We start from the raw sequence: 27,003 nt of genomic DNA, 5'->3' as shown, positions 1-27,003 counted from the left end.
AAAGATAAAAATAAGTTAACTATGCATGTATTGCTAGGATCCTATAGGTCATAATTTGAAGAGGAACTTGGTAGGATTATGAAATGGACTAATGAGTTCTAAAATGTTTGTGGGAAAGTGTAAAAAGTTAATGACTCAGAATCTTTTAAGGCTGTTTTCTAGCTGTTTAATGTGAGTCTTATCTTTTCCACAATATTAGAAAGTTATTTAGGGCAAGGATAGGGTCATATATTTCCTGTGTATTTTCTACTGGCTAGCACAATACTGGGAATACACCAAGCACTAAATAAATGCTTACTGAACTGCAATGAAGTAAAACGGTGCCGAGGTCCTATAATGATGAGGGTATAATGGAAGGTAAAGTCTGACAAAAAAAAGGGATGATACAGTAGAAATATCCTAATAGTGTCTCTGCTTTGAGCTTGTTTGTTCATGGTAATATAAAGAAATCAAAGGCCTTACCATCCTTCATCATCTTCTACTTCTGTTTCAGAAATGTCATTTTCAGGAGTTTCAGCAATTGCTTGAGTGAGTTTAGATTTAAACTGGTTCAGCAGCGCAAGGGTCTGAAATAACAATTAGACTGCTAAGTTTCCTGATAAGGATAAATATAATTTCAGAAGAGACCCTTAAATTTGGTAGAAAAGAAAATATCCTTCCAGGATGTAAAACACTTAATTTTTTTCATTTTGAAGGAAAAATAACAAAACTGCCTTCCAGCTGCAACAGTGATTGATATTCACAAACCTTGACATTGCCCCATTTGCACTTGCACTGACATTTTCCCTCAGGGATATGTGACTATTTTCTGATTTGGGGAAAATAAGTTTGTTTATGTAGAAGACGTTTAAACTTTAAAATGCATGCTTACTAATAGCTAAGTTTTTAGTGTCCACAAGATAGGGAGGTACTTCACTAAGACGTGTGAAATCAAAACCAAAACACCAAAAACAAATAGTATTGAACAAATTTCCAAAAATATAAAAATGTCAATGCTGGGGAAGGTGAAATGAATGAACATGTTAATTGTTGGAAGGTGTGTAAATTGGAGTGACATCTTTGGAAAGTTTTTTATACATATCAGAAACTTTAAAATGATCATTCCCTTTGATTCAATAATTCCAATACTGGGAATACATGTAGAAAAATAATCTGAAACACTGAAAATGGCTTATGCAAAAGATGTGCACTGCAGCAATATTCATACAAGTGAAAAATGGAAACATGTTAAATGTCTATTAATAAGGAGCTAGATAAATTTGGTAAAAAGCAGTGAATATGTGATTACACTATTATTAAAATTATACACATGAAATATTATATGCTATTGTTAAGTGAAAGAAGTAGGATATAAATATCATGTTGAGTGTGTTTTTGTAAAAAAGGGACTATTTCTCTGATATTTTTATTTTTGGCTCCAATGCCATTTGTAGGTAAGAGGAAACAGCAGGTGCCTGAAATTTTAATCACATTGTCCCCTGGCTATACCTTAACAGTTTGCTTCAGAATTTGAGCAGAGAATCAGAAATTAGAGAAATGTTTTTTTATTCTGTAGTTTTAAAAAGTACATAACTGTGAAATGGGATAAAGTACTACCTTGTCTGAAAAACTCAAGTTTCTAATTAAGATGCTGGTACATTGAATTCAGTACTAAAATACAGTTGACCCTTAAACAGCATGAGTGTTAGGGGCACCAACCCTCTGGGCGGTTGAAAATCCACTCATAACTTCACAGCCAGCTCTCCCTCAACACTGGTGGTTATGCAACCAACTGCAGTTGGTCTAGAACTGTAGTACGTATTTACTGAAAGAAATTCACATATAAGTGGACCCACAAAGTTCAAAGCTGTGTTGCTCAAGGGCCAACTGTAATTACATTTCCTAAGGAAAAATGTGTGTGATAGTTCAATATGTGAATAACAAATATAATAAAGAATCACAGCAACTTGGAGGCTCCAGAATTTATCTAAAATATCATTAAGACCATGGTTCGTGAAAAAATTAAGTAGGTTTTGGTGGTCTAGAACCTAAGCTCAATAAAGACAGGTGACGTCAAAATATCTGCAAAAAAAAAAAAAAAAAAGAAAAAAAAATATCTGCAAGAAACAAAGGCAGTTATTGCCAAAAAATGATAGTGAAAAGTGCCTTATATGTTTCTGCAAAATTTAATGCCCACATGGACAACAGTGGAAAATATATACATTACCATAGTTGCTAAATGACGAGTTTTAAGGAAAAACTATAAATTCTATAGAATATCTTCATAGGCATTCTGAGGGCTGCTAGCATGTTAGGGTTTAGATATTTTATCTGTTTCTAGAGTAGCAATTATAGGACTAAGCTCTTCAAACAATGTTAACAGATAAAGAAAACATCCTTTGTTTTAAAACATTATTCATTAAAAAAGCCTTTCACCGAGAGAGGCATGGACATATATACACTACCAAACGTAAGGTAGATAGCTAGTGGGAAGCAGCTGCATAGCACAGGGAGATCAGCTCGGTGCTTTGTGACCGCCTGGAGGGGTGGGATAGGGAGGGTGGGAGGGAGGGAGACGCAAGCGGGAAGAGATATGGGAACATATGTATATATATAACTGATTCATTTTGTTGTGAAGCTGAAACTAACATATCATTGTAAAGCAATTATACTCCAATAAAGATGTTAAAATGAAAAAAAAAAAGCCTTTCACCTACAAACTTTTATTGTATTTGCTTTATAATAAGAAAAGTGATTATTGTAGAAATATTAGAAAACAAAGAGAAGCAAAACAAAAATATTTATTATCCCACCACTAAGAATAAGTAACCATTGTAGACATTTGGTATATATCCTTCAAGGCTTCTTAAGTGTTTCTGTGTGTGTATATATCTATATATTATATAAATATATACCTCTACATGCCTATCTCTATATCTATCTATCTATCTATCTATCTATCTATCTATCTATCTATCTATCACTTAAAAGCAAACTCCATCAATTTTTGATGGTGGATTTTCACATACTTGGAAACATCTATTCTGAGGGCATAAAGAAAAATGAAAACAAAGGAGACCTCTTAGTGGAATGAAATTTTAAAACTTCCTAGAAAACTGCGCTAGACCTGGATTTTATTCTTTTGAGTTGAAAGTGGCGAGGCAGTCTGTTTTTAGAGCCAATTAACGTGCTATTGGTATTTGCTCAAAGAAGGAGGACTGGGACTATGACAAACGAAAAACATCCTCTCAGCCTTTCTTAATTTCTCCTATATTCAAGATTGGACTTTCTCTAGTTGCATTTGAAAGGCAAGAAAGGACACTAGGCAGAAAAGCTAACACCACAAAAAAAAATGGGGCCCAATATAGGTTGAAGAAGATAGGATCTGCATGGAGGCATTTCTGTTTGGCATCTCCAGGGGAATTAGTCTTCTGGCTTTTGCTGAAGGAATGAAGGGCCAACCATTAACAGCATGCTCTTCAGCACAGAGCAAGCCTTCCCGGCATGAAGAAGCTGTGCTGAAGGGGCCTGCCCTGGCACACCTTGTGCATGCATATCTACATAGAAGAGTCTCTCAAATGGCCTCTGTGCTGCCAGTCCTGCCCCGGGTCCAGTCTACTCTCCATACTGCAGCCAGGTGGGAGGGATCTTCCCATAGTGCAAATGAGGTCATATCACCTCCTTCCTTCGATGGCTCCCCATTGCTCTTAGGGTAAATCTCAACTCCATAATATGGCTCAAAAATATCTTGTGTGAACTGGCTCCTGCTTACCTCTCCAGCCTCATCTCTTTCTTTTTCTTAGTCTAAGTTCCAGTCATACTTAACATCTTTTAGTTCTTTGCAAAAGAGGTCAAAGACTCCTCATATACTGTCCCTTTAGTCTAGCCATGTTATGTCCTATCCAACCCTCAAAGCTCAGCTGACAAATCATTTTCTCAGGGAGGCCTTCCCAGATTCTTATGCCATGTTAGGTCCTACTGTTATACATTGACATAGTTTCCTGTATCTAACCTGTCATAATGTTCACCCCTTTTATTAGTATTACTTAACTGCCTCTTTTTCCTGATAGCTCAGAGAAGACAGGGATGTTTCTACCTCGTTTACCACCAAATACAGTGATTAGGACATGGTAGATTCTTAATAATTATTTACTAGGAGGGAAGAAAGAGGAATGCAAGAATAAGAGTGATCCTTCACATCTTTTGGTAGTACATTCAGAGGACTTTTGTGACTCCATGAAAACAAGTTAATAAAGTACTTTTTCTTAATTTCATTTGATGTGCCATTTCTTTTGAAAACTGCACATGTTAGTTCTCTGTAATTACAATTTCCTATACCTGAATTCTTGTTGAATTTTCCCTATGACTATTTTCACACTGGGCACTGATGCATGATCTTCCTTACCAGTAATTAGGTGTCATTTATAATATAGTTCCTGATTAGATTAATTTATTCAAACAGGCTTGGGCTTTTAAATTTACTTTTATTTTGCCTATTTTTATTTATATGCCTAAAATGGCACGTTCTCATGTATATATGGCAGCACCGAATATAAATAATTTTGGTCTGCCCCCTAGCTTTTCAACATAAAGAGCTGCTGAAGAGATTCATTTTATCAAGTGCCAAGTGCTGCATGGTGTTGACTCCCAAATTGATGAGCTCGCTTCCTGTCTTTTTTTAATTCTTGATTTCTGACAATCCTCTTACATTACTACTTAAAGATACAGGAATGACTTTCAGTAAGCAGACTTTTGTGGTATTATTTATGGTAGAAGTCAACTAGTGGACAAAGTGCCTTATTTACAGGCACTGTACCATTTCAAGTGGAGCTGCCTAGGCAGCAGGTGAGATGCTGATCCAGAAGAGATACCTTCATCATTTATAATCACCCCATCGCATAATATTCACTTAGTCAAAGGTTCTACCGGAGTATCTGGTAATATGTGGTTTTACTACGTTCCTTCCTGTGTTTAATAAGGGAGTACAAGGTTGAAACCTGAAAGTTTTAGGCTTTATGCCTTTATGTCAGGAAAGAACTCTATCATCTGGGTCTTTGCTTAAGTGGCCAAGGTCCTTGTCACTTCACCCCTATATTAATATATCCTTTTCCATTTTTAAGAGGTGATGTTTCCCCTTGTGTATAATCAAATTAGGCTCCATTAACACTTGAAGACAATTAAAAGGCAATGAACTGCGTATGGATTTTGGTTTGTGAAGTTACCTGGTCTTCACGGGAAGTTCCTTTCTTTGCCTGCTGCTTCCTCAAAGCTTCATACTTTTGCTTTTCTCGTCTGTATTCTGCAACAGCACCATCTGGAGCAGCCTCTTCCTCTGAGGAATAATAGAATAGTCTTAGGATAAATAGTAAAAAGGCTCTATGGAAGCTCCACAATGATTATTTAGATTAGAAAGTGATTGATGTTAATTTATCAACCAATTTTATAAACATCTTTATTATATACTGTACTATTGTAGTTGTTCTCAACTGTATTTATTTGACTATAAAATCACCTATCTCACTTTTTTTCTTCAGTTAATTTTTTTTTATTTTTTATTTTATATTGGAGTATAGTTAATTAACAATGTTGTGTTAGTTTTAGGTGTACAGCAAAGTGACTCAGTTATACATATACATGTATCTATTCTTTTTCAAATTCTTTTCTCATTTAGGTTGTTATATAATATTGACCAGAGTTCTGCTATACAGTAGGTCCTTGTTGCTTATCCATTTTAAATATAGCAGTGTGTACATGTCAACCCCAAACTCCCTAACTATCCCTCCTCCTAACCCTTCCCCCTGTCTATCTCACTTTTAAAATAAGTAAGGTATTCCTAAAATTCAGCAATACCATTTTACATTATTCTCTTGCCTTATAAGATATAATCTTTCAATATTGGTTGATTTTCCAATTACCTGCCACTTTTGCTCCCCAGTTAAAATAATAACAACAACAAACAATTTCAATTTAATGGCATCATAAAATATAAATATATCTAACAAAAAATCAGGACAGTTACCTAGAGCAGATAGAAATAATTTTTACTAAATTAGAAATTAGAAAAAAAAAATGTATGGATTTGATCCTGCAGTAATTCCATACAAACAAAGATTAGCTAACATCTGGGTTCACGGAATACAGGTTTGCCTCAAAAAAAAAAAAAAAGTACTAACATTTTACATTATGTTACATTTATATATATTAATGAAAATTTGTGACTTAAGGAAAAAAAACACAAAAACCTATCTCTTCTCATCTTTGGCTGGCAAACCAAGATGAGCCCGTTGACATCAAGAATACCAGTAATCTTTCTATTCAAGCCTTGGTTTGTGGCTTGCCTCTTTGTTACCTAGTTTGAGGAAAATAATTAATGAGTAATATATTAATAATCAGCCATTTTGTTCAAGAGATTGTCTAGTTAAAAAAAATGTGTGAACTAAGAAACAAGTAGTCTTTTTATGTTTACCTAATATGATTTTGATGTTGGTCAAAGGGTACAAAGATTCAATTATGTGGGATAGAAAAGTTCTGGAGATCTAATGTACAGCATGGTAACTACAGTTAATAATACTGTATTGTATAATTAAAATTTGCTAAGAAAGTTGATCACCACACAGACACACACACACACACACACACACACACACACACACACACACACAAACTGTAACTTTGTAAGGTGATGGATATGTTAATTAGCTAGACTGTGGTAATCATTTCACAATGGTTTCTCTAGTTCTTAGTCTTCTGAGATTTTTAATTGTCTGGCTTTAGGATGTTTTTCCTCTCCTCCTATTTTTATTTCTAGCCAAAATGAATAGGCAAACAGCTTGAGAATAGCTGTGAAATCAGCTGACCTTTCATTATATACATCTGTGATACCAAGATTAAGCCTGCTAAGGTTCCATCTGGACTGCATGGAAACTATAACCCAAACACTTCTACATGGTACACAGAGTCAAATGCAATGGTATCTGCTGCACAAACTCAACTGTGTGAAAAATATGGTCAACTCTTCTATTTCCTAACTGAGTATATCACATCAGTATAAACTACTTCTGTTTATAGTGTGATCAAATGTTCACAGCACATTTATTTTTCATGTTTTTATTTCTTAATACTATACTCTGAGTAATTTCCTTAGCTCTGTATTTCAGTTAACTAATTCTCTGTTTAGCTGTATCTAATCAGTTTTTAAGATATAAACTGAGTCATTGATTTTAATAATCATAGCTTAAAATTCTAGACACTTGTTATGTTTTATCTTTCAGATTATTCTTGGAGATCCTTCTATTATGTCTTCTGACTCTCTCCCCAGAGTGGTTATTTCCCCATGTGTTTTCTAATTTTTGACTGTGTGTGTACCTACAGCTAGAGCTACATCTTCGTCATGCTCCATAGGAATCCTTGGCACCCAGGATTATGTAAGAGCCCTACAGAGAGCTTTTGCATTTGTTTCTACCAGGAAATTAAGGGGCTCCATTAGTGCACAGCCATTTTTTCCCCAAGTTAATTTCCTGGCTTAGGATTCCTGTACCATATAGGCAGTGTACATTCAGACTTTATAGCTGTGCCTTGTAGAGTTTTAGAGTTTTGATATTTTTTATGATAGACTTTTTTTTTCCTCCCACATATAGCTCTGAAAAATGACATGCTTCTTTGTGGCCTTCCTGACCAGGTGGACAGTTTTTTTAGTTCCTTCCTCTTTTTTTTTTTTGGTGGTACGCGGGCCTCTCACTGTTGTGGCCTCTCCCGTTGCGGAGCACAGGCTCCGGATGCGCAGGCTCAGCGGCCATGGCTCACGGGCCCAGCCGCTCCGCAGCATGTGGGATCTTCCCAGACCGGGGCACGAACCCATGTCCCCTGCGTCGGCAGGTGGACTCTGAACCACTGCGCCACCAGGGAAGCCCCAGTTCCTTCCTCTTTTGATCCAAGACTATATCTCTGTCCAAGTGTGAGATTAAAACCTCAGCTTCTAGCTATCAGAGCCTACGTCTGGTTCCAATATCCCCCTGGGCAACTGTAGTGTCAACGTGCCCACTTAATGCTCTGGTTATGCCTCACCTTTGTTTCTGGTACGTAGGAATTTTCTTTTCTTTCTTACCTTCTCTCTCCCCGCCCCCTTTCACTTTCCCTCACCCTGCCAGCCCCCTCTCTGTCTCTTTCAAGCTTAGCTAAGTATTTAAATTGGGCTGGATCATATTTTATCCAGAATTTCTATATATTTGTAGAAGGAGAAAGTTCTGTCTTAACTCAGTCCATGTTGCCAGAACAGGAAGTAGCACATTCATTTCTCATGTACTTGAATGCCCCTGGATAAACAAAAATTGAATAAGTGACTGGATGATTTTAGTCACATAAAACTAGCTAATAAAATATAAAAGGAGTTTGAAAAAAATCAGTTTAAGTACAGAGTGCTCTACTTCTGCTTTTCTTAAAAATCTCAATATATGCTGGATGATAATTCATAAATAATGATACAGTATGACAACTATTTGTTATTAACTGAAATTTCTATAAAATATATGCTAAATAAATAGGAATGAAGAATGGGAGAAAAAAGAACATTTAGTAAAAACCTACTATATGTTAGGTACCATGCTAAGATTCTTTAACTATCCATGAAGAAAGTATCTATAAGCCTATCTGACAAATTAGGAAACAGGATAAGACCACAATTAGAATATACTAAAGCTGGAACTTGAACCCAGGTCTCTATGATACTAAAATCCCATACTGTGCCCTACTGTCTTCAATTAAAACTTCAGTTCCGAAAATAAAATTTAGTAAGTGTTGCCCACATGCCTGACACTCTAGGAAGTGCTATGAATGATATCTAAAGCATACATGATGCAGGCTTTTCATTCTAGAAAGTAATCTAAAGAGTAAAATAAACATAATATATGTAAAAATAGTTAAGAGATCAAGCCATTGATTGTAAGTATTATGTTGCTGATTCTTGGGTAGAATATTAGCCACCTAGAGAGGAGTTAAAGCTTACCTATGTTATAGTGTTAGAATAAAAAAAATTTAATATCTTAGTGACCTCTGAGATAATATTAGGAAATATATATAAAAGGGTTTGGTGACAAGAATGTCCAACAACACTGTAACCATCAATTTACTACTAGAGCATCAGTTTGCTAGAGCACTAGAACTTAGCTAGTGTCGCATGTGGATTAGCAGCAGAACTTGGGCTAAAACTTATGTTCTGACTCCTAGTTTTGGTGACAATCTGTAGTAAGACTAAAGGTTCAATACTGCACTTTTCCCCCTGCGTGTTATAAAGAATGTCTCTAACTCTTCCCTAAGAACTAGTCAGAAACATAATCTTTGCTCCACTTGAATCTCTTCATTACAAAACCTTTTTGTTCTGAGCAGAAAGAAGTGATGACTACTCAATTATTGGTTACTTAGCTAATGAACCAATGGTATCCATCTATTACAAATCTCATTTTATAGGTAAAAGGGCTTATACCCTCTACTGTCTCAGTACCAGAGCTCAAGGAGCTAAAAGCTTCAAGTAGCTGCACATTCATTCATTTAAAAAAAAAGTTTAGTAAGTGATTATTATGTGTCAGAAACTGTTAATAAAGCTACTTATAAATGATTTTAAATAGATCTAGATCTACTATTTCAAGGAAATTTTTGAAAAATTCCCATAATAAAAACTTTTATATAAATAAAAGTAAATGTTGTTTACTAGTGATAATAGTAAACAACATTTGAAAACAAAAGGGACAGACTTTAGTGGATATAGAAAAATACCAAAGCTACTGACATCTCATCATACTTTGTATCTCATGATACTTTCTGGAAGCTACAAAGTATGTTTTAATCAAATTTTATACATACCAGATCTTAAATTAATTCTAGGAAAAGTACCAGACTTGAAAATAGCTAACATGATAGCTAACATTTCAAGTACTCACTATGTGCCAGATACTAGTACCTTGAATTACTTGCTTAATCCTCATAACCAACAACCCTATGAGGAAGTCATATTATTGACCCCATTTTGCTGATAAGGTAACTAGGGCAGTAAGAGGTTAGATAACTTATCTCAGGGATTATAAACTCGAGAATAAGAAACCATGCAGTCTAGCTCTAAAGTACAGACTATTAACCAGCTTGCTTATTTCTTCTTCATGTCTGAAACACAAGAAAACTTAGAAGAAAATATTCCAATCTGACATAAAAAGGCATCAGGTCACCATACTGGATGTGTCCTGATGAAATAAGGTCCTACCAACAAAAAAAGGTCCTGAATTCCTCCCAGACCATAATAAATGGGAACTGCAGTCTGCCAAACAGTGGGTTAATGAAAATAATTTCCTAGAAAGAGTTCTTTATGGCTTTTCTTGATTCTCCATAATTAATCATATATTGTCCTCATTTGAATTTTTAAACACTTTGTAGCTGCTAACTTCGTTATATCAGAGCTGCCTCTTTGTACTGCCCGCCTCGGCTATAAACTCAAATGGCAGGGACAGTGCCCTGTTTGTGGACTAGTATATCCCTAGCATGTAGTATGTACTCAATAAATAGTAGCTGAATGGACAAATGAACAGAGTGATCATTTTTAGATCTTAAATTACAACAGTGTGCATGGCTGCCTTATAGCTCTTGCTGGATAGAATGGCTCCTTGAGGGCCTTGTAGGGGGTTAGGTCCCCTAGTGTACAAATACTTTTTCTGTAGATAGCTGCCTAATTAAGTTGAGTTGTAAGGAATTAGATGATTTCTGACACTTATTAAATAGAGGTGAGAGGAGTAAAAGTCAACTTGAAGGCAATTATCCCTGATTAAGCCCTTGAGCACTGAGCTTTCTGAGTAGAATCCCTGTAAGAGCTGCGGCCATTCATTGCAGCCATTGAATAAATGTAACCATTCATTGAGGCTTCATCTCCTTGAGGAGCTACTGGGGCTAAACTACATATCCTCCACCCCAGTCAAAATGCCTGTTTTTTGGTTTGTTTTAGTAAGAAAATCCATTATAGAAATGATAACAGTGGGAATATTCTGTGACATTAAAATGAGAGCCTACATATATATATTCATAGTTATAATCCATAATATTTATTGAGTGAACCTGTACTAATTTTGTTTTGAAGATAATTGAAAGTGTTTAGATGATATCTTTAAAAGGTGAATAAGAAGAAAACTGGTTTCTCTATCCAATGAAACTGCTCAAATAAAAACTAATTCACAATAAAGAAACTATATAATGGAGGTATCTATATGCACATTTATGAAGAGTAGGCAGAAGTTTAGGCAAAGACTGGGCTAAAAGTTTAATTTTTTCTGTACTATGAACTAAAGTAAGAAATCTGCAATTTATTAATTTCATTTAACCTATTTTTATTTTCAGCATATTTTTAATTCTACAAATCAAACAATGCTGGCTCCATCTGGTGGTCAAAATAAGCCTCTGTAGCTTCATGAAAATTAGTCAAAACTGGTTAAATAATTTAGGGACTACATGAAATAATATGCTTGAACACTGAACACTGAAGTATGCTTCAGCACCGAACGTTAAGTGGAATTGTCTACATTTACACAAATTTTTAATTTTTCTTTCTCTGTTGTTCATCCTAGCCTCATTTCTTCAGGTTATTTTGGAGTTTAAAATAATTCTCAAAAGAAAGTAATATAGAATATTTTCCTCTGTGTTTTTCTATTAGCTGATTTGAGAAATGTGAAGGTAACAAGTTATAAAACAGGTAAATTTATCCACATTTTCAGACTGTATTCCATTTTGGAATATAAACTATAAAAATACTGATTTTCAGTTGTATTTTCCATTAGGCACTTCCAGGAGGGCTGGCTAGTGAATATATGATAGTTCATATCTAGTTTTAAATTTAGTACAAAAGGAATATGTCCAGAATCACAAGACAAAAATATTAATACTAAGAAGTTCTTAGAGGGTAATAACTTGCTCATTTTACAGATGAGAAAACTGAGGCTTAGCGCGGTTAAATGATTATGCCAAGCTGGGAATATCAGAAACCAGATTTTTTGATAACCCAATGTTGTTTCCTCTCTATATACACTGCTATGTGTACTTTCTCTTTGTAGTACATAATCACTGCAGATATATGTCATTACAATCTAACAATCACTTTGAAATTCTATACAGTTGTCCCTCAGTATCTGTGGGGAATTGGTTCCAGGACCCCCAATGCCCATACTGAAATCCAAGGATGCTCAAGTTCCTTATATTTGCATATAACCTATGTACATCCCCCCTGTACATCCTCTCATCTCCTTTAAATCATCTCTAGATTACTCATAATACCTAATACAATGTAAATGCTACGTAAATAGTTGCTGGTGTGCAGCAAATTCAAGTTTTGCTTTCTGGAACGTTCTGGAATTTTTTTCTTCCCAGAATATGGTCTACCCAAGGTTGGCTGAATCTGTGGATGGGGAACCCGTGGATATGGAGGGCTGACTGTACATTTACAGTACACTGTGACCATTTATAAAATGGCATGAATATCCAATATAGGTGTAGTTCTCTAATTAGAAGTTTTCTTAATTTTTACTTTTGTTACTTTCCCTTAAGATATTAGTAATTAAAAAAAAAACTTGTTTTGAAAGCTCCACTCCTTTCCAAATACAAAATTTTGCCTTTTTTTTAGAGTATTATATATTGCTTTGTTGAGTTTATAATTCAAATAGCAGTCATGTTAGTAATAACTTATAGTCATAACATCACATAAATTAATTACCACAAAGTATATATTACATTAAAAATCAACTCAAATAAAGTTAAGTGAATTTATCTAATGAATTAAGAGATAAGAGAACTTAGATTGGTAAAAACAGGTTCTGAACACTAAACATTAGATTGATTTAAATTAGGCTTAATTGTCTTAACTTTTACTAATGAAGTTTTTAATTGTACAGACTCTCTGATAAGCTTTTTATCAGATGTTTCTCCATTCTTATTAATAATGAGCACAAGAAACAATTACAATATATAAATAGGTACTGAGGGACATGAATGGCTTCTCTTCTGGGGGCTCCAGCTTCCCACCTGTTGGCTGTAGTCTGTGCTCCTGTTCACTTTTACCTCATTCCCCCTCACGTGGACTTCAAGACCAGCACAAGGTTGATTGATGTTGCCCCCAGGCTCCTCAACAGAGCACGCTTTGTATTTCTCCATATGGTGTGACCCACAATTCTTGTAGTTTGATGGCCATTTTGACAACATCCCTAGGTTGCCCTGTCATTCTGGGTGTGGAGCCTACAAATTATATACTCTATGTTTTAGCAATAAGAAGAAAGCTCCGAATTCTTCAAGATATAAAGATTTCATGAAGCCAATCAAGGAGAACACTAAAGAAAGAATTGCTATCTAAAAATCACCTAAGGCTATGGTTAACCTAGCAAATTCAACACTGCAGAATATCATGCTTGCTAACAGTACTTAAAGGAGGGTTCTATTATTTTGTAATAAACTCATGAGATACTTTTCTTCAAATAATTATGAGGGTTTCCAAACTGGTTCAAAATAGTCCTCATGTGTGGTATGTCAGAGTATTCTTCCTGTTCTCTATGTGACTGAGGAAACTGAAGCAATAAAGTGGCTTCTAAAATACAAGTACGACCACTACTACCAGCACCATCACCAGTTTTTAAGACCTAGCATGTCTGAGATACAATACTAGGAACTCTCTGCCTACTTTCTCACTTAACTTAATGCTGTAACAACAGAAGGAGTATTATTGTCTCCATTTTATGCATGAGGAAACAGAGGTTCAGAGATGTTAAGTATCTTGCCCAAGGTTATATGGCTAATAAATGATAGAGCAAGGAATTGCAATCAGGGCTGTCAGACTTCAAAGCCCATGCCTTTTCTACCCTATTATACTGCAGACAGTTATGGAGGGGGGCACTGTTATGTATGAGAGTGAGGGACACAAAGGCAGTTCTGATGTGGAGGAGCTTATAGGCTGGAAAGTGGATAAGACATACTCTTTAACTGTGTGGTGGTGCAAATGACATATGAGAGGTCCTGATAAAGTATTTATAAAATTTATGCAGAGGAGAAGAGGGAAAGTTGGGTGGAGGAAGTGGCAGTATAACTGGGCCTTAAGGGAGAAATAAGATTTAGCCACAGCAGGTAGAAGAGACAACATAACCAAAGCATGAAAGCAACATAGTGCAGGATACACACGAGGAAGAGGAAAAATGTTTTGTGAAAATGAAGAATGGGTAAATAAAATGGGGAATAGGGAAAATAAGATAAAAATCTGATCATGTAAGGAATCTGAACTTCATTAGGGGAAGCAAGGAGTGAAATGGAGCAGGGCCCTATGGTCTGCATGACCATGCCCGCAGCCTGCCTTTTGTCTGTGGAAGAACTTTAGCCAAAGAATAAGTTTAATCAGAGAAGTGAGAAAATGCAGAAGCAAAGAAAAGCAGTCAAACAGGACAAAACAATAATGGTTTAGTCAGTAAGCAAAGTCAAGGGCCTTTAGTTCCTTCTCAAGGGCTACAGATTATTGAGCCGTATCCTGTGAACTTGTGAGCTGTCTTACAGATACTAAAAGCCCCATCAGGTGGAAGAAGTGAACTACATGATGACCAGGCTGTAGACATGACAGAAGTTGTCCCAATTCCGAGAATTTGCCTCGAAGAACTGGAAACAAACCGACCCTGGAACTGAAGACTAACTGTACCTCAAACAATCAAGATGACGCTGATCAGACCACCCATGACCAATTTCAAGATGCCTGTCAGAGCTGACTGTAGCCACCTCCCTCAGCCTATAAGAGCTCTTGCCCACTGGTTGTAGGGCAGGGAGTCAGCCTCTGACGGATGTTCCCTGCACCCTCCACCCCTGGTTTCCAGCATCCGAAATAAAGCAAACTTTCCTTTCCACCAACCTTGCTTTTTTATTGGCTTTTGAGCGGTGAACAACCGGACCCTACTTTTGGTTACAGGAGGAGCCACAATCTATACCTTGCGGGTCACAAGTGTTTGTGAGCCTTTTAGAAAATGAAATGAAGTGTGCTGAACCACCCTAGATTGTTATGTTGCTTGAACTCATTTCTAAGAATTTTTTTAAAGGGTGTTTTCTTATTAAGGTACTAGCTTAAGTTAGCGAATGAAATTACAGTGCCAAGTTTCCTGACATCCATACTTCTCTTAATCAATGAAAACAATGCTTTTCCCAAGTTCAGTGACCAACAGAGCAAAGGCAGGTGAGTAAGAGAGAGAGAGAGAGACAAAGAAAGAAACCGACTCCCCAAATCTTGTTGGAATTTCTCCCTAATTATTTTAGAAAGAAACTTTGAAAAATATCCTGGTAAAATAAATTTCCCACATCTATCAGAAATATTCTAATTTAAATATGAAAATATGAGGCATTATTTGATAGGACCATACTCAGTGTTTCTGGCTCTGTTCAGTATCTCAGATTTTTTTTTTTTTACCTGCCTAGACTGTTCTATAATCTGGTTCAGATTTTACCCCTTCTTCCCCAACCCCCATCTTTAATGATATCTCTAACAAGCTACATCTTGAGATGAAGTGAGGGTAGAAAAAAAGGTAATCAAACTATGCTTCATCTGAAGTTGACTGTGTCCAAATATGCCTTCTGGAACCTGGGGTTAGAGGGTGAGTTGGATGGGGGTCACCTTGCTCAATCTTAGTGGTAATGCTGTGAATTGTAGGCCAGTCCTCAGTCTGCTGATTCTGGCTTCATGCTAACAGGTCATATTGCTTGTGGCTTCTTTTATTTTATTTTTAAAGGAAACAATGCTTTGCAGTTTTATACAGTAGCGGAAAGAGTATTGGACCGAAGATCTGACTCCTCAAATCTACTGTTTAAGTTAGGGTGAGTACAAAATATCTTTAATACTTTGGTTTCTTTCTTTGAAAAATGGACACAATAATACTTGTTTAATCTACTTCTCAGGACTGTTACAGAACTAAATGTAATGAGGCATGTGACAGGATTTTTAAACTATTCATGTTATATAAGTAGGAGGTATTATTTGGCAGAGGATACAGGGCACCATATTTTATGTTTATAAGCTACTTATAGCTATGGTTCCCTGCAAATGATTAAATCTCATTTGAAGAAGCAAAGAGTAGACACAATATTTTTCATTTTATTAACATACTTGTTTGAATAAAAAATAGTTCTGTATATTAAATCTTTTCAAAGAACCAATAAAACTTATAATTGGAAGAAATGTGGAAAATCCTTTTGTGACATGCATTATCAGAACAATTTGTATTTTTCCATATTTGAATGTTCAAGGTAGCATTCTTATTATGAGGCTTACTTACAATTCTGAATTTCCTTAAGAATAAGCAGTATCTGCTGGCATGCTGGTAGGATGGAAAATGCTTTGCTACTCCTATCTTCTACCTGTAGCTAACACTTATACAAATAGTGCTTTCCATGTGCCAGTCATTCTAAATGCTTTATCAATAATACATCACTTAAATACAATAAGGAAGTAGCTGCCACTAGAAAGACCAGGGCCTTACACTTGGAAACCTATCCTTTTGGAAAAAACTGAAAACTAAAAAAAGTTATGTGATGAGTGAATGTCAGTGAGCTGTCACTGAAAAGGGTGCCAAAGTTGGATCCAAGCTGTGAGGTTCTTGAGGGCAGGGACTTTTCTGCTTTATTTGCCATTTTGTGTCTAGAGCCTAAAATAGTGCCTATATGTTTTCCAGCATTTGATAAAATATTATTATAATGAATACATTTTTTAAAAAAGGAAAGTGATATTTCAGAGGAAAGTGGATTCTTAAAGAAAGAAATTGAGAGTGGGAAATGGTAGTGTGTCAAAGCAGAGTAGGCTGAAAAACTGGTCTTCTTTGTCTCAAACCATGAACAGCTGTAATCATTAGGTGCTATCTTAGGCTTAATGTCCCTGAACATTTCTTTTATGGTACCCACAGCCAAAAAATGATCAGGAAACAATCAAAATATTATACTCATCAAGGTGGTTTATCAACTAAAGTTGAAGTACCTAAACTCTATGGTACAAAAACACATTTGCTGGATAAAAAAAAAAAAAAGATTTAAAACGTGCCTAAGTTTTCAAATGGCATTAATTAATCTTTTAATGAAGAAGGATTATTTCAGTTTGTTTGTCTGATTAATTTCATAAACTGAAATCGTTACCAAAGCAATCTTACACTTTTTTCTTGGTGAAGTGGAAAATTTCTCACCCTCTTATTTTGGATTAGAACAGAATTACAGACACATTCTCACTGATTAATTTTAAAAAATCTTTGGCTTAGTCATAAAAGAAAGCCAGCACATTAAATGGACTGGGTTCAATATTTTTAGTTAGCAACTCTACATTCTGTTTCCAGCTTTGTCACTCACTGGAGTAAAGGCTTGAGTCAACCTCACAAATGCTTGGTCTCTATTTTCTTAGATGGTAAACTCAGTATTAATTACTACTGCCTTAAGAGTATATAATGTTGGACTTCTCTGGTGGCGCAGTGGTTAAGAATCTGCCTGCCAGTGCAGCGGACACGGGTTCGAGCCTTGGTCCGAGAGGATCCCATATGTGGCAGAGCAACTAAGCCCGTGCGTCACAACTACTGAGCCTGCGCTCTAGAGCCTGCGAGCCACAACTACTTAAGCCCGCGCACCTAGAGCCCGTGCTCTGCAACAACAGAAGCTACCGCAGTGAGAAGCCCACGTGCCACAACGAAGAGTAGCCCCTGCTCACCACAACTAGAGAGAGAAAACCCATGCGCAGCAACGAAGACCCAACACGGCCAAAAATGAAATAAATAAATAAAAAGTATTTTTTAAAAAAGAGTATATAATGTAGTAAATTAATCACTGTGATATGCCGTTAAAATACCCAGAATAATGAGTGTGAATAATAGAAAAATAAGCAAGCCAATCTTGAGAAATATTTCTGAGAAACTAAGTTGATTGGATTCTATCCCAATAGTCTGCCCAGAATCTTCACAAGATACCACAGACTAGCAAAGTCTTTGGCTGTAGCAGAATAAATATTACAACCATTTTCTCTTCAACCACAGCCAAACTGGTAAGAACAAACAATTATTCTTTTATATTTGCTTCATATGCAACTCAGCACAATATGAAATAAAGTGTAAGGGACTTCTCCATGGGTTTTATAGAAGGGAAAGTACAAAGGACTTATTTTTGATGTTGTTTTCCTATAGCAGACTCAGCCCATCTCCTTAAGTCACAGAAAATACTGCAACTAAGATGTTCAGAAATAAACCAGAAAAGAGTGGTAAATAGGAAATTAATGCTGCTAATTCTTGGTTGGGATTATTTGAAAAAAGCCCAAACTATAAGGTTGTTTCTAGAAAGTATCATAATATAGTGTCTAATATACACTGCCAAATAGTACACTTGACCCTTGAGCAATGTGGGCAGTTAGCAGTCCCAACACCCCAACTGTTCAAAATCCGAGTATAACTTTATAGCCGGTCCTCTGTATCCGTGGTTCTACCTGCACAGATTCAACCAATCATAGATCGTGTAGAACTGTAGGATGCAGTTATTGAAAATAATCTATGTATAAGTGGACCTGTGCAGTTCAAACTCTTGTTGTTCAAGGGTCAACTGTAATAATAAAACTATAGACTTACATATTAGAATAAAACTTTTATTTAATATTCTTTCTTAGGTGTTCATATATATGTGTATATATATATATATATACATACACATATATACATATTTATACATATGTAAGAAAGAGAATATAGATATTCTTTCACTAAACCTTAAATTATTACAGTGAGGGAGACGGTAAAAAATGACTGCATGAAAATTCCTTTCTATTCTATGTCCCAGACATACAACTTGCAAGACATGAAAAGGTGCCGTACTTTCTCTCATTTCCATGCATTTGCATGCACTGCATCTTCTGTCTAGAACACCTTTATTCAGCTGACTCGCTCACCTGAACCAGTAGCCTCAAAAATCTGTAAAAGTGAGAGGTTTCTAGAATACAAATGACCCACTGAGAGGTGAGGAAAAAAAAAAGTAAGAATCCTATTTATATTTTGTTGTTATCTTTTAAACTATTATTTTTTGTGTATGTTATATATAGTACATAATATATTCATTCAGTAGTACCTACATATGAGTCATGAACACATTTTAAAAATATATATTGGAAGTGTTCACAATTTATTTTACAACCAAAATGTCCATCAGTTAACAAGGAGATAAACAAAATGGGTATTACCATAAAATGGAATATTATTTAACCATAAAGAGGAATGAGATGCTTGATACATCCTACAACACAGATGAACCTTGAACACATGGTGATAAGTGAAAGAAGCCAGTCACAAAAAGGCACATATTATATGATTCCATTCATATGAAATATCTTCAACAGAGAAGCCTATAGGGACAGAAAGTAGATTAGTGGTTGCCTAGGGCTGACGGAGGGGAGGCTGAGGCTGTAGCAGGAGATAGTAAAGGGTACATCTTCATTTTGAGATGATGAAAATGTCCTAAAATTGTGGTGATGTTTGGAGAGATTTATGAATATACTAAAAACCACTGAACTGCACACGTTAAATGGGTGAATTGTATGGTATACGAACTATATCTCAATAAAACTTAAAAATAAAATAAACAAACAAAAATCTTTATTCTACAGGTGTAATAAAACATTTTTTTGGAGACTAACGGTCTCAATAACTGATGCTCTTGCTCTTGGCTTAGTGTATCTAGAAAGCTATGTTGCCTTCTAGATTTAATTGCCTTTCCTTTGGTCCCTCAGACCATTAGAATATATACCATGCTGCACTGGTAACTGGTAATTTGTATCTTTCACCTGCTAAACTACAAACCTTATATCCTCACTCCACATCACAGATTAAAATAATTTTCAGGTGGCTTAAGGAATTAAGGGTAAAAACAAAATAATAGAATAACTATAGGAAGATATAGATGAATATTTAAACCATCTTGACCAGATACCTGGGGAGTTTCAAAAAATACTGACCCTGAGTCTCACTTCCTGAGCTTTGGAATTTCCAGGTGATTCTAATGTGCAGAAAAGTTTAAGAACCATTGATCTAGTGATGAAGGAGAGATCAGGAAAGGCATCTTAGAGAAATGATCTTAAATAACAACTTGAGTATGGAGGCAAAATCCATTACATATAAAAAGCATTCCAGGAAGAGGGAGCTGTGATACAGAGGCTGGGGTGGGAAATAGGCTGGTATGCAGAAAAATTTAGCCTGTATGAAGCACAGGATCCATAGTGAGAGATGAGACTAGTGTGGCAGGCAAAGTTTAGTCCGTGTAGAGCCTTGTATGGCAATGCAAAGGATTTTATCCTGTAGGAAATGAGACACCGTTAAATAATTTTATGAAGGGGATTGACACACGATCAAGTTTGTATTTAAGAAAAGCCACACACAGAATGTATTGGCAGGATCTGAGACTAGCAACAGAGATCTGTTGGCAGCGTGTTAGCAGGTTGTTAAAATAGCCTAAAAGAAAAAATTGTGTCTAAAATGGTCACGGTAGGACAAAAGGTGTGGACTAGAAACCTTAGTAAAAGAGGTGGAATTTGCAAGAGAAATGTACAAAGAACAGATTTATTTTGAGGATATGGCAATATTTTGAGATCTAAATCTAATTCTTTTCATTCAGAAAAATATGCAAACACTAATCCCTCATTGATACATGATAAATGATGTTTTCCTCTAAAAATACCTCCAGGTATCTAGACAATAAAACAGTTTCCAAAATAATTATCCCCGAGGTCATGGATTTCACATTCATTTTAAGAAATCTTAAATTTTTTATTTGTTAAGTAAAATAATAAATTTCCATGAGGTTATAATTTCTACATTTCCCAAATTTCTTAAAAGAAAAATCAAATCTCAAAAAGAGACAAAAAATACCCACTAAGTAAAATTAAAGCTGTTTTGTAAGGTACCATAAGTTCTAAAGTGAGATTTCAAAAGTCTTCCCAACATTAGGTCCATGACCAAATTAAAGTTAGGGGTTTTCAAAGTGACACTGTTTTCTAATCTTATTTCATCAAAATTATGTACCATTCATGATTTCTCCCTTATACAGGTTACTTCTTCGATGTTTCTTCAAGGTTCTATAAATTATCAAACTACTTAACTCATGTTACAGAGGTAAACAGGTTATAAGAATATGCCCTCTCGTCCAGTCAGACCCATTTCTTTATTTCACCTCCCTCAATCAGGAAACTTTTTTGATTACAGTATTTCTCACTGTTCTGAATGTCTCTAAATCTTATAGTTCATCTGTACAAGAAAGTTAGCACTTGAAAAGTCTATTAATTATGAATACTATTTAATTATGACTACTAATTATTAATACTGTATGATTATTAATTATAAAGTATCTGTATCTCATGAGTAGTCATATTCTACCCAGCAGAGGCTAGCTATTTTAGAACCAGGGAAAAGCATTCTGTGGGGGTTTTTTCCTGGCTTAGCACAGCGCTATTAGACATTTATTCTAACCCAGTGATTTTGAACTTTTTGGACCATGACTTAGCACAGGAAGTAAGTTTTTCATCTGAACTCTACACACATATAGGTTTGGTATACACAGCTAATATATAAAACTGTATATGTAAGGTTAAACCATATGAAATTAATGGCATTCTATTGTTTTGTTTACCTACAAAAAAGGCAATTTCACATTGTTACTAAACATAATGAAAAAATTTCAAAATTTCATAAAACAATATTTACCCTTACTACCTGTGATGCACTCTGATGTTTTCTGGTCTGTGCCGTTCTGTTAAATTAAAAATGTTGATTAAGATACACTATTGATTTCATGATCCACCAGTGAACTCCTGGCTACAGTTTGAAATCCCCTGCTCTAACCTCTAACCTACTGTCTAGGCCTGCCTCTAGCTTAAGACTTAAGCTAACAGGATAAAAAGATTTTGAGAGACTCGCGAGTGGCCCAGGGCAGCAGGGTAAAGATGAAACAAGTCATAAAGGTGGTGCAACTGCCTGGAAACTCTGTGCATCCCTGAGCACTTAGCAGAATGGCAGGGACCATACTAAATGGGGAGAATTCAGAGTTTGGAGATTTTTAACTAAATCCTTTCTGACTTGACATGACTAAACTGATCATATAACTAGAATGTGATTCAGCATGGTTGACTGGTAATGTTCAGAGTGAGGGTTATCCCTTGGGACACAGTGATATGTTTTATAAGGCTCTCTCCAAAGTCCTTTCCTGAATCTAAAAACAACTTTACATGTAATGCCAGATTTCTTTCCACAAAGAGAGGAAACCCATAGGGAATAGCTCTGTCTGACACTTCTTTTCTTGCTTTCTGGAAGATCATCATTTTGTTGGATGAAATGAAACTTTCCATGCTGCATAACATTTTCTAAAAGTGAAGCTTATCCAGTTCTGTTAATAACTAGTGAAACAGTACAGATGATAACAGATTGCAGACATACTGCTTATATTCTGATTAGGCTTTTAGCTTATTAAAAATGATGTTTATATAAAGATCTGTACAAACGCTTAATTATTAACCATTTTGTCAATGAAAACCAGAAAGCATGAGTTCTTATCCAAATGACAACTATTATCAGACAGATGCTGATACATGCATGGGCAAGTGTCACTCTCAGCACTAAGGTACAGCTAAATTAGACTAGACTTCAAGCAAGAGCACAGGCACTCAGGCTAACATGGGAGCAAGGAGAATGCTGTTAACCCGCTCTTCGGTGCCTAAATCAGGTGCACACATACCACCTTCTCTCATCCTTTATGTTACCAACAGCTTTGTCTGATGGAACAATGTTGACAGAACTTGAACTGGTGCCAGCCCTACTGATGAGGAAAAAGGTGAAACAGTTGCTGGCTGGAGGGAATGTTTCCTTTTTTGGAAGTAGCAGTAAGATGATATATGAAAACATGGCTGAAATGGACTATCACAGGTTCCTGATATAAAAAATGATTTTAGTTTTTAGAAAACAAAGGCTCAAAGAAAGAAATTCAAATAAATGGCCAATGTGTACAAGAAGGCACTCAAAAACACTAAGATGAAAAATATAAATCTAAAGGAAATAATACCTGGCCACATAGATAAGCATACTAGCAACTGAATTGAGTTCTAGTTCATGCAAGATTATGTTTGGTCCTTTTATATCAGCAGGGAAAGCATCAGAAGAATAGTAAAGATAAGAATGCTAAGTCCTAGTCAGTTGAGAGGCCTGACTACTCATCATGCCAATCAAAAACCACAGACCTCTGATGCCAATATAAAAATCAGAGGGAAAAGAAATTTCTTGTCTAACTGCAGGAAAGAAGTAAAACCCAAAACAGGTAACTTTTATAATTGTAAAAGCTAGTAAGGGCAAATGGAAACAATAATTAACATCTTTTTTTTTTTTTTTGGCTGCACCACATGGCTTGCAGGATGTTACTTCCCTGACCAGGGATTGAACCTGGGTCCTTGGCAGTGAAAGCTCAGAGTTCTAACCACTCGACCGCCAGGGAAGTCTCAACAAGCATCTTTCTTAAACTCAGCATAGATGTATTCATTCTCAAGTCCCAGACCAAGAGACCCCAACTGCTTTCATCTGTTCCATCCTGTAATCTCATGTTAGAACATAAGGGCAGTCACTGTGTCTTCTTCACTGAATGGTAAACCTGAATGTCCATCACACTATTCTTCACAAGTTTTATGAACCCGAACATGTTTAACCACAAATGCAATGATAAATAAAGGCCCTGATGTCCACCAAAACGAGCTACAAAATTAAGAAATGCATTTTGAAATGCCAAAGAGGGACATTTGACACACATTTAAATCACATTCAAGATACTTTTAGGACTTCTCTGGTGGCACAGTGGTTAAGAATCTGCCTGCCAATGCAGGGGACACAAGTTCAAATCCTGGTCCAGGAAGATCCCGCATGCCGCGGAGTAATTAAGCCCATGCTCCACAACTACTGAGCCTGAGCTCTAGAGCCCACAAGCCACAACAATTGAGCCCGTGTGCCTAGAGCCCCTGCTCCGCAACAAGAGAAGCCACCGCAATGAGAAGCCAGCGCACCACAACAAAGAGTAGCCCCCCCTTGTCGCAACTAGAGAAAGACTGCTCGCAGCAACGAAGACCCAACACAGCCAGAAATAAATAATTATTTTTTAAAAAGATAGTTTTAGATATTATATGCATTTATTTTATGTTATGCATTATATTATATGTACAAATTTATGGTATATATCTATGCATATATACACAGCTAGTGTACTGGTATCTCAGCATATTTGAATATTTTAAATAATTCCTTCTAGGTGAAAGAGTTTACAAATATCTTTTTCTCTACTACTTAACCAAAAAAGGTGACAATTACGCCTGCTTACCTTACTTGACTGATTAAAAATAACAATTTTATTTAGCATTTGGAATATTTTTACTGTGGTTCTGGCTTGAATAGTTGCTGGAAGAGATGATTTCTGGTGGGGAAGCGAAGGGAATCATGTGGGCAAAATATGGAGGAATCTGATGGCAAAGCATATTCTGTATGCCATTATGTAAAAAGTACATACTGAGAGTAAATAAGATATCAGTAACTAATGTATAAATTATTACAAAAGTACTTTAATCCAAAATATAGAAAAGAATAGGCTCATATTAAATATTCAGTGTTCTTGTTTTTTCCATTTTGAGACAATAGGCAAAGAAAAAGGTAGATTCATAATCACTTTTCTGGAGGTAAAGGCTCTCTTGGCTCACATGAAGGATTACACAGTACTCCACAAAATACTGTACGACATATTGACTATTACCACTATGGAAAGAGGACTGCAGTTGCTGTCAGGCAATTTAAGTCCTACCAGTGTGTTGGTGCTCTTGGGGAAAAATCAGTTAACTTATCTGAGCCATAATTTCCTTGTGCAAAATACCACCTGTCCTACCTTCCTCATGGGTTCTTATAAGAGAGAAATGAGGGGGAGGAGAAAAGGAAAAAGGCACTAAGTGATTCACAAGAATGGGCTTGTGTTAGACACAGTTGATTGCCCAAGTAATAATTCTTCTATCTTCTTTTTTGCTAACAAAATCCAGATTTGGTTTAGGCAACAGAATGCCTAGTATCAGAGGACAAATCATGACTGTTTTAAGCCAGTTAGTTCATCTTACATCTTTCATTTCACTCACTCATTTTCCAAATATCTTTTTTTGAATGCCCACCACATGCCAAACATTGTTCTAAGTACTAGGGAGATAATAATAAAGAAAAAAGACAAAAATTCTGGTGGGGAAGACAGAAATCAATAAATAAGTAAAACATATAGTCTATCAGAAGGTGATAATACAGAGAAGAACAAAGTAGGGAAGGGCAATAAGGGACTGCCAAGCAGAGGTGGTCAAAAAAGGCCTCAGTGAGGGTAAGACCTGATAGATAAGGGGATGAGTCATATGGAAGTCTGGAGGAACTGCAGTGCAGATAGGGTATGAGCATGTATAATGGCCCTGAGGCAGGGAGCCTGCCAAACATGTACTCAGATCAGCAAAGAGGCTACTGTGCCTAGAACAGAGTGAAGGAAAGGGAACTACAAGTAGGTGAGAGAGGTATAAAGGAGGTGGGGGAACAGATTAGGTAGACCTTTGTAGACAAACACTGAGGCTTGGCTTTTAAGAAACCCACTGGTAGGTTTTAAAAAAAAAAAGGAGTGACAAGATCTGACTTATACTTTTAAAGGAGCATTCTGGCTACTATGTTGAGAACAGACTTTCAGAGGCCACTGGTAGAAACAGAGATCAGTTAAGAGACAAATGCACTAATCTAGGTGGGAGATGATTGTGGCTCTCACCAGGGTGGTAACAGTGGAAGTGGTCAGATTATATATCCTAGATTAACTGATCAACAGGATGGGAGGGATAAAAGAATGAGAGAAGTCAAGGATGACTCTAAAATTAACTGACATAGGGAAGATTTCAAGAGGAGCAGGTTTAGGAGGTAAGATCAGGGGTTCAATTTGGGACATGGTAAATTTAAGATGCCTAATAAACACTTTGCAAATTATTAGCATTTAGATGATATTTAAATCCATGAGACTAAAAGACACCCCAAAGAAGTAAGTATAAAAGAGAGAAGAAATTAAGGCTAAGAAGGTGACTGAAAGAGGGGGAAGTGATCAATAGTGCAAAATGCTGGTGATAGATCACCTAAGAAAAGGGCTAAGCAGTTGACTTGTGAGGATGAAGGTCTAATGAGTAAATTTAAGAGCGAGTGGCAGAAGAGGAATTAGAGATGGCAAGCATGTACATTCTTTCATAGAATTTTTCTGGAAAGAGGAACAGAGCTAAAGAGAAGTAGCTGGAGGGAACTATGGGGACAAGAGAGGTGTTTTGTTTTTTTTGTTTTGTTTTTTTAAATAGAGAAAATACTACATATTTTCATGCTGATGGTAAATGATCCAGTGAAGAGGGTGTAGGAAAGAAAGAACTGTTGGAGTGACATCTGCAAGTAGGTAAGAGGCAGCAGGATCTAGTGCACAAGTGGAGGAATTGGCCTAGGAGTATGAACAACTACAGGGGGACAGGCAAGCAAATGGCACAGATGCAGATGAGTTCATAGCTGTGGTGAGAGATGTTTTCTTCTAGTTGCTTATAGTTAAGAAATCCCACTCCTCTTTGACAGAGTAGTCCAGTAGATCCAGTTTTGGCCAATGATATGCAAAGGAAGGTCTGGTAGGGGATTCTGGGAAAGATGTTCTTTCCCATAAAGAGAAAGGTCCAAGATGAGAAATGCCTTTTGCATCTACCTTTCCTTCTTGCCTTGGATGCTATTTTATGAAGATACAATGCTTAGAGTTGGTGTGGACATCTTATGACTGTGAAGGGAAATCTACAATGTATATGCCAGTAGCTTTGCAAATATGGGTAGAAGGAAAGATCCATTAAGGCAGAGGTCTTTTTTTGCCTCCCCCACCCCAGTTTTATTGAGGTATAATTAACAAATAAAATTGTAAGATATTTAAGGTGTACATTATGAT

The 27,003-nt window shown here is 36.1% G+C and overlaps 1 protein-coding gene across 1 annotated transcript in view; it reads right to left on the bottom strand.

Moving 5' to 3' along the window:
• The window catches only part of CWC27 (CWC27 spliceosome associated cyclophilin), a 233,780-nt gene that overhangs the window by 63,831 nt on the left and 142,946 nt on the right, over positions 1–27,003 (bottom strand). The window contains exons 12-13 of the mRNA XM_082651635.1: positions 5,202–5,311; positions 463–566 (exon numbers count right to left, since the gene is read on the bottom strand). Coding sequence (XP_082507761.1) covers positions 463–566; positions 5,202–5,311 — 214 coding nt within the window. The remainder of the gene's footprint in view (positions 1–462; positions 567–5,201; positions 5,312–27,003) is intronic.

This window comes from Grampus griseus (assembly GCF_964374135.1).
Source record: "Grampus griseus genome assembly, chromosome: 3".
Classification (NCBI taxonomy): Eukaryota; Metazoa; Chordata; class Mammalia; order Artiodactyla; family Delphinidae; genus Grampus; species Grampus griseus.
Note: the sequence above shows the minus strand (reverse complement) of the source record. Positions and strands in the feature narration are given on the sequence as shown.